The following is a 9,148-nucleotide window of genomic DNA, read 5'->3' on the forward strand; positions in this document are numbered from 1 at the left end:
CCACAGGCTCTTCCTCATTGACCTCCTGTCCCCCCTTCCAGGAATGCCTTCCTCTTTTGCTGCTTAGCCAACTCCTACACACCCTGCAAAACCTCCCTCGTTGCCACCTCTCCTGAGGACCCTTCCCCAGTTACCTCAGTGCTGACGGCCTGCCTGTCCAGTGCTTTCTTTATGTCCCGCTTCTCCCCCAGGACGGGCAGCTCCGACCCCAGCATCTCATCATGTGTCTCCGGCATCACCCAGCTGGGCCCCCTGGGGCCGTGGCTAGTGTTTGATGAATGACTGAGTGAGGGGCTCCCTCCACCATCACCACCAGCGAGATTTTCATAGGTTCCTGGCCACGCGGGCCTGGCCTGGGGCTGGGCTCTGCCGGCTGTTCTCAGGGCGGTGGCACCAGACGCCACCTGCTGAGAGCGAGCTGGGAGCTTCCCCGGGCGCAGGGCCCAGGGCCCAGGATACCCGGCCCCACACGGGACTCCCACTCTCAGAGAGAGCTCTAGAATCCTCTGCAGATTGAAGCCTCGGCCCTTCTTGTGTTACAGGCAAGGAAACTGAGGAATAGAGGGAACGGGACTTGCCGGAGACCACGCAGCAGCCAGGGGCCCAGCTCACGTCTCTGTCCCTCTGCCCCCGCTCAGCGCAGAGACTGATGAATAGAAGTGAGGGGTCCCCGAGCTTAAGGGGCACACCTGGGCCAGGCCAGGGGAAGACAGGTGACTGCAGAGGCTGGGGGTGCCCTGCAGGGCCGGGGTGGCAGCTACAGGCGGGGACACTCACGGGTGGGGCTTGACGCGGATGTAGTTCTTGGGAATAAAGCCCTCAGCACCTCGCAGCTCAGCCTTGTACCAGTTCTGGTCGTCTTCCATGTTCAGGATCTGCGGAGGGAGACACGGTCACTTGGTGACCGCAGAGGGACAGCTGCCACCAGCTGAGGTCCCGCTGCTCAGGGACCCCAGGTGGGCGGCACCCATGGCAGCCCAGGACCTGCTTCACAGGGCGGGTTGGGGACTTGCCCCAGTTCACGAGAGCCATCGTGTCTGATTTCAGGGCCCAGGGCAGCCCGTCCCCAAGCGGGTCACAGACTCCCCAGGTTGGACGGCTGGGGACCCAGAGGAGGTTTGGGTCAGTGCGTTGAACTTTAGGGGGGCTGGAGCCGGACTCCCAGGCAGATTGGGGGGGCAGATCTGGGGAGCCTCAGTTCCTGGGCTGTGCCCCTGAACATGGGGTCTCTGCAGCATTGGTGGGCCGTGCACCAGCCACGGGGTGAAGGTCGGAGGGACCCTGGAAGGTCGGGGATCCCGCCAGAGCTCAGCGCCCACCGCTGGCCGCCTGGGCTCACTTCCATTTAAACAACCCTTCTCATCCGAGCTCAGGGGTGACAGTGTAGGGGAGCGGGGATTCAGGTACCAGAGAGCAAAGTGAGGGAGGCCTTCGGGCTGGGATGCGGCCGAGGCCTGGCCTGCCCGGGTCACGTGGGCTCCTTGTCCGTGGCCGGAGACGTCTGTAGCCCCGCAGGTGCGCCCGGAGGAACCGAAACAGCCCGAGCCCGGCTGGTGGTTGCAGTGGATGAGCGACCAAGCGGCCGCAGGGAGGAACAAGCCAGGCCTGGGGGGGGAGGGGGGGGGAGGGACAGCACGAATCGGGGGGCCCCTTCCGCCTCCCCCTGGGGCGGAGCCTTCTGTGGGACAGCTCATCACCAAAGGCTGTTTCACACATGGGGACACTGAGGCCCAGAGATGGGAGTAGAGCAAGGAGGCGCATTGCAGTATCAAAGGGCCTGGGGCAGGGCAATGCAAGGGCATCAACTGGGTTCCATTTTGCCAGGAAGAGCCGGGGTGCGCTGCCTGGGACCCAGGCCTTGCAGGCAGGCACCCCCCTTGTCTGTCTGCCAGGGCCCATCGAGCTCATTCCTTCCTGACTCTGTAGCCTGGGCAAGGTCAGCAGCCCCAAGACGGACGGAAGCAGGTGGCTGACTCAGGAAAACTTTGGCTGAAAACAAAACAAAAACAATCCCCCCACTTAATGGGGAAATTATAGCCTGCGGGTTGTCTTCATGGCCACAGACTAGAGGAAGATGCACTGGAGCCAGGGGCCCGGCTACTCTGTCTGCCTCTGCCTCTCTCCGTAGTCTCGGCATCAGTTTTCTCATCTGTGAAACGGGTACATGTATGGCCTACGCCGAATGTGGCAGTGTGTTCCGACTAGAGGTCTGTGTGGACACGTGAATGTGACACATCTGATAGAATCTCTGTGGTTTTTTAAAACTTTATTTTGTTTTCTTATCATCTCCACTCCGAGGACCCAGAAATGTTCTCATCAGTTACATTAGCTGAATTCTTTTTTTTTTTTTAAGTTCCTAGGTCGAACTAATTTTTTTAAAAATATCTTATTTATTTCTAGGAGAGAGAGAGAGAGAGACAGCGTGAGCAGGGGAGGCTCAGAGAGAGAGGGAGTCACAGACTCTGAAACAGGCTCCAGGCTCTGAGCTGGCAGTCAGCACAGAGCCCGACGCGGGGCTCGAACCCACGAACCGCGAGATCATGACCTAAGCGAAAGTCGGACGCTTAACTGACTAAGCCACCCAGGCGCCCCAAGTCGAACTAATTTTTAAGTTACTTTGTTTCTGTTGAAAGAGAGCGCACGAGGGAGGGAGGGGCAGAGAGAGAGAGAGGGACAGACAGAATCCCAAGCAGGCTCTGTGCTGTCGGTGCAGAGCCCAAGGCGGGGCTCAAACTCCCAAACCACGAGATCATGAGCCGAAATCAAGAATCGGACCCCCTTAACTGACCGAGCCACCCTTGTGCCCCAGATCAGCTGAATTCTTAACGTTAAAATTTTCCAAAAGCCACAGACCCCCTGGGCCATGCGAATTCACACAAAGGCGGGAGACCAGCTCCTCCCTGGTGAAGTTCACACCGTGGCTTGCCCCCCAAGCCTTCGTCACCATGGGTGCCCTCCAGCCAGGACGCCGAGCACCTGCTGTGTGCCGCACACCACGCTTCGTCCTAGACAGACAGCAGGGAACAGGCTTACACTGTGGTGGCCGGAGGCAGACAATAAAGAAAGAAGGAAACAACAGGTAATTTCGGGTAGGGGTGAGTGCTCTGAAATAGATCGAGGATGTGGCTGAGGGCAGGCAGGGTGGTCAAGAAACCCTCTCTGAAGCGGTGACATGTGGACTGAGACCCCACTTACAGGAAGGACTCAGACGAGAGAACATGTGGGGAACAGTGTCCAAGACAGAGGGAACAGCCAGCGCGGAGGCCCTGAGGTGGTAGCAACGTTCTCAGAGCAGAGGGGAGGCCAGCGTGTCTGGGGCTGAGGCGGGAGGGGAGTGCTGTGAGGAGAGGTGGGGAGGGCTGGCCGGGCAAGAGCACGGAGGTCTTGTTCGCCACGGGAGGCTATTCAGATGTCACTTTGAAAGCCAAGAGAAGGGACACTGCGGTGGCTCAGACCATTAAGCCTCTCAAGCTTAACCTTGATTTCAGCTCAGGTCATGACCTCACGGTCTGTGGGATCGAGCCCCACGTCCGGCTCTGTGCTGACAGCGCGGAGCCTGCTTGGGATTCTCTCCCTTCGTCTCTCTCTGCCCCTACCCTGCTAGCACTCTCACTCTCTCAAAATAAATAAATTTAAACTTAAAAAATAAGTAAATAAATAAAAGCCAAGAGCGCTGGCAGCTGCCACCGAAAGGCTGTCGGGAGCAGTTGGGGGGCTCGGGGCTGACTGCACTGGCTCTGAGGTGCCATCGACCTTCTCTCTGGAGACGCCAAGGAGGCTGTGGGCTCCCTGAGTCTGGGTCTTGGGGGCCAGGTCATCCATCGAGGCACGGGGTGAAGCACCGCCGCCCCCTCCTCCAGCTGGAGCACCCGGCGCCTGTGTACCCGGAAGTGCCCAGCCCCTCAGGGAGGACGCTTGGCTCCGGGGAAGTGATGTCAGGGCCACCGGTCCCGAGCGGGTCTATGTGCCACCTCTGTGTGCCACCGCGGTGGTTTCCTCACCCGGGGCTCCCAGAGGCCGGGATCTGCTGGTGGCCGCTTCCGGGACGGGGCCCGGCCCACAGGGGGCGCTCACGCCCAGGAAACCTCCCTTGGAAGAATGAGGGGGATGGTTCCCGGAGCTGCACCCCACCCCACCCCAGCCAGGCGAGGGAGGGCCACCGGGCACCCCGCGCCCCGGCGCCGCCCCCAGGGAGAAGAGGGCGCACAAGGTGACAGCGTGTTTGCAGGTACACAGCGGGAGGGCTCGGTGCCTGAGGCGGGTGAGGCACCTCGAGAGCGAAATTTAAGGGGGGGCGGGTGTCAAGAAACTCAGGAATCAAGACAAAGAATATTTTAAGACAGTATGTTAAAAAAAATAAAAGCGATGCAGAAAATCTGATTTTTCTGTAAATCTGATGCTGTTTGGGGGGGCGGGGGCTGGGTGGCTCAGTAGGTTAATTAAGCATTCCACTTCAGCTCAGGTCATGATCTCACGGTTCATGGGTTCAAGCCCCGCGTGGGGCTCTGTGCTGACAGCTCGGAGCCTGGAGCCTGCTTCCGACCCTCTGTCCCCCTCTCTCTGCTCCTCCCCACCCAGCCTCTCAACAATAAATAAACATTAAGAAAAAAAACAAACAGCTTCTGGGGGTGGCTGGGTGGCTCAGTCGGTTAGGAGTCCAACTCTTGGTTTTCAGTTCTTGGTTTCATGATCTTACGGTTTGTGGGTTCGAGCCCTGCATCCGGCTCCATGCTGATGGTGTGGAGCCTGGAGCCTGCTTCCGATTCTGTGACTCCCTCTCTCTCTGTCTGCCCTTCCCATGCTCGCACCCTGTCTGCCTCTCAAAATAAATTAACACTTAAAAAAATTTTTTTAAAAACTTCTGCAAAATAAAGCCTGTTTAAAAGCTAATGCAAAAAAAAAAAAAAAAAAAAAAAAAACCCACCAAGAAACCAACACAAAAAAAAGCTAATGCAAAAAAAAACCATCCAAACCCGATATAAAGGCAGGATGGGACCTTGCACCTGCGTGTGCACGAGCGCGCTGCCCACCGCCTCACCCGGCCCTGGAAGAATTGCTTGTTGGCTGCAGAACAGGTGAGATGTGCAGAAAGACTAAAGAGGAAAATGTGAATAGCTCACAGCCAACCTCCCCAAACCAACAATGGCTGGCTTATCAGGTCATTTCTTTCTAGTCTTTTTTTTTTTTTTCTTCTGGGCACAAATCCAGAAAACTCAGTTTTCCCCTCCACAAAACCAATATCCATAGATTATCTGTGTAGAGGTGAACCTCTGTCTGTGTGGATAGATTTGGATTCTGCTTTTTGCCACCGAATGTTGAATCCTGAGCTTTTTTATGCCATGAAACACCCTCCCCAAAGAGCGTTTTCAGGGCTGTGTAATAGTTGGGACTAAGCCGGTAACACAGGTTAATTTCACACTGCAAACCCGCACCACCGCACCCCACCTCTCACCTGCTCTATTTTCCCCTACACACCGTCTCCATCTAACAATCTCTGTGTTTTACTTATTTATCTGGCCTGTAGCCCACGTCTGCCACCAGAATCAGCTGTGAGAGCAGCGACTGGGCCCTCCAGGACCAGGGTCACATTGAGTGCTCCCTGAGTCCTTTATGAAAGAACACACATACATCTCTGATTATGTCTCGCTGTCCCAGAGGCAGAATTGCTGGCTCACATACATGGATATTTTTATGGCTTTTTAAATGTTTCCCAAGTTTCCTTCAAAATAATCGGCACTCTACTTGCCCACCACCCACATGTAAAAGTGCATGTTTTTCCACATCCTCAACAACCTTGGAGATTCTTTTTAAAATAAAATTTCACTGATCTGCCAAATGGGAAACTATTACTTGGTTTAACTTGCATGTCTTTTGTTATTGGTGAAATTGGGCACTTATGTGCTTATGTTTGCTTCTTTGGCAATTTTCCCATTCATGTCTTTTGCCCATTTTCTATTGTGCTGTTTGTGATTTTCTTGTTGATTTATAAGAACTCTTTACATATTAAAGACTTTAATATTTTGTCATCTTTTTAGGTTAGGCCACCTTCATTTCTTACCTACCTAATAGACTGCAAGATCTGCCTCTGCTTCTGTTCTTGCCCCCTCTGTTATCTTCTCAAAATGTAAACCCAATTCAGTTTTTTTCCTTGCTGAAGACTCTTGAGTGAGTGTGCCTCAAATTTAGAATGAAATATCCATCCTTCACAGGTCCTAATTCCTGCTTACCCCCCAACATCATCCTTACCCTGTGCTTCTCTTCCCTCACTGCACTTCAGCCATAGACCTTTCTTTCAGCTCTTCAAACGCACCGATATGGCCCTGCCTCAGGGCCTTTGCATCAGCTGTTCCCTCTCACCTGGTGCCCTCTTTCCCCGGCTCTTTGCATGGCTGGTTCCTGCTCATCCTTCACTTCTCAGCTAAGGTGTTACCTCTTTTTTTTTTTTTTTTTTTGTAAGCTCTACGCCCAATGTGGGGCTTGAACTCATGACCCGAGATCCAGAATCGCATGCTCCATTGACTGAGCCAGCCAGCCGTCCCCTAGATGTAACCTCTTTGGAGCGACAGTCCTGGCCACCCCACCTAAAGCTGTCCCACTGTCCCCTCCCTCCCGCTGGCCCTCTGCATTTCATCTCCCCGGGTTGATTTCTTCAATCCACTTATCACCCCCTGGTGTCACGCACTCTCTGGAATGTCAGCTCTAGGAGGGCAGGGCCTCTGCCTTGCTCGTCGCTGTATCCTCAGCACGTAGGACAATGCCCGGCCCAGGGCGTGTGCTCCATAGCTTGACAAATGTTCGTGGAAGGAAGGAAGGAAAGAAAAGGCCACTCTTCCCATTGCCTGTCATTCCTCCATCATTCTTTGAGCTTGAAAGGTCCCCTCATCGGTCTCCGTGGACATGAGGGACACCCACGTTTCAGCTAACACTTGAATCTTTCCTTCCTTCCTTCTCTCCTGCAACATTCCCCGTGTCTTACTAAGCGACTCCTGCACGCCAGGCACTGATTCATGTCCCGGGGCCCTGAGGGGGTCCCTGTCCTCAGGAGCTCACTCACTCATTCCTGCCAGCTCTTCTGGTAAAAGCACGCGCACCAGGAGCTGGCTGACGCCTCGGCAGAGGTTAGCGGGAACCTTGACTAATACTGGGGTGGGTGTCGCAGGCACGGAACCTGGGAGGAAAGTGCAGATGTCACAGTCTTTGCTACAATTGCTCGGGGGACACCTACCAACGCACCCCATTCACCGCTGGCTGGTCACTCCCAACCTCATCCCTATTTCCTCGCTGTGCTCCCCCTCCAAGACCTAAATCTGGGTCCACAGACCCCAAACTGCTCCCAGATCAGTCAGTGAGGTCCCTGAACTAGACCTGGCTCTCACGAAAGGTCTCACACCTGGCAGGGAGGTGCTGGTGCTAGCCTGCCCCTCGTCCCCAGCTGGCCACCTGTCCCCAGGGCCCCCAGACAACACTCAGTTTGGCCCCGGTGCAGGCTTCCCGGCATAGAGAGGAAGGGAGTCCCTTAAGGGGACACGGTTCATCTTGGGGAATGTCATGCTCCCCAAACCTCAGCCCAGCCTCACAGGGACAGAATGAAGGTTCCAGAGTCAAAGGACGTAGAGTCACCCCAAATCTGGCCCCTCCCTGTGCCTCAGTTTAGTCACCTGTGAAGGGGGGCACTGACTCTCCCCACCTCAGCAGCCTAACTGGGACCTGAGTGTGCATTGCTGAGCTCGGCACCTGGCTAAGGTACCGTGCCAGCAAACGGGAGATCCTGTCCCCTCCTCCTGAAGCTTGGGACCAAGAGCAGAGCCCAGCAGGGTGCAGAGACGCCCCTTCTAATGGCCACGGCTCCAATGTGGAGACTGAGGCCCAAGGGGGGGAAAGTGACTTCCTTAATGTGCGACAGCGGCACTCCGGTGCCTAAGTCTTAGCCTGGCAGCCCCTGACCCCTGCTCACATATGCAGAGTTAGAAGCGGGGACGTTTCCAGAGAGGGCGCCCACGAACCCATCTGCCCGGACCACCTTGCCACGATGTTCATCAAAAAGGGGAACCTGGGCTGGCTCAGTCGATTGTGTGTCCGACTCCTGATTTTAGCTCAAGTCATGATCCCAGTCATGCGGAATGGAGCCTGCCTAAGATTTCCTCTCTCTCTCTCCCTCTGCCCGTCCCCCCTGCTCACACACGTGCTCTCGCTCTCTGTCTCTCTCGCTCTCTCTCTCAAATAAAAAATAAACAATAAAAACTAAAGAAAGGGGGGCAGACAAGGAGACACGAGCTGTGGTACGACTCTCCTTTCCCTTTTCTCCACACTGCTGGGAAGCTCATTCTTACACTTCAGCCACAGTTCTTTCTACCCAGTAGGTGAGTGTGTGCACCTGATTCTTTCCTAAGAGCTCTTCTATCCTTCCCTCCCTCCCTCCTTTCAACTGTCTTTTCAAATTCTTCGCCAGAAAACTAGGCGTTGAACCAACTCCTGCCAGGCGCTATGGTAATGTCTCCTTGAATTCTCGCGACGACCCCCAAAGGACGGGTCGTAATTAAGTATCTCCCCATTTCCTAGATGAGGAAACTGAGGCACAGAGGGAGGAGGTGGCTTGTCCGGAATCCCACAGCCAGTAACTGGAGAAGCTGGGCCTGTCCTTCTCCAGAAGCCGGACTCTGTTTGGGGGCTGTCCTGGGCCCCTGATTCTTACCCCACCCCCCCATTCCACGTGTAGGCAACTCGGCCCATTCCAGCCACCCTACCTTGAGCGTGTCCCCCTTGTTGAAGCCCAGCTCATCACTCTCCGTGGCCTGGAAGCTGTACAGGGCCACGGACTCCATGCCGCTGTCCCCAGGTCCCAGCAGCTGGGCTCAGAGCAGGGTCACAGCTTCCTGCTTCCTCTGCGGTCGAGGACCCGTCTTCCTTTGTTTTGAGAGCGTGTGTTCTTTTGAGGCTGCCCCTGAGGGAGGAGAAACAGGAAGCAGACATGTCACCCTGCGCCAAGAGCGCGTGAGCCGCCCAGCCTCTACGGCAGACCCCGAAGGCCAGGTGCGGCTCGCGGGGAGTCCCCGGGGAGCCCTGGGAGCGGATCTTTTGCCCAAGTCACAGACAAGAGGTTCCCAGAGAAATGTCCCCAGAGCCATCCCAGCAGCTCAGGGTCCCAGGT

General features: G+C 55.7%; 1 protein-coding gene across 2 annotated transcripts in view; it reads right to left on the minus strand.

Annotated features, from left to right (window-relative positions):
• The window catches only part of LOC120228803 (GRB2 related adaptor protein), a 25,946-nt gene extending 17,029 nt beyond the window's left edge, over positions 1-8,917 (minus strand). For both annotated transcript variants that reach the window (XM_039227404.1, XM_039227403.1), the window contains exons 1-2: positions 8,745-8,917; positions 778-875 (exon numbers count right to left, since the gene is read on the minus strand). In XM_039227404.1, the coding sequence (XP_039083335.1) occupies positions 778-875; positions 8,745-8,822 (176 nt within the window). In that variant the 5' untranslated portion in view covers positions 8,823-8,917. The remainder of the gene's footprint in view (positions 1-777; positions 876-8,744) is intronic.
• Between the last annotated feature and the right edge of the window lie 231 nt (positions 8,918-9,148).

Source organism: Hyaena hyaena, unplaced genomic scaffold (genome assembly GCF_003009895.1).
Source record: "Hyaena hyaena isolate Hyena2069 unplaced genomic scaffold, ASM300989v1 scaffold_27, whole genome shotgun sequence".
NCBI lineage: Eukaryota > Metazoa > Chordata > Mammalia > Carnivora > Hyaenidae > Hyaena > Hyaena hyaena.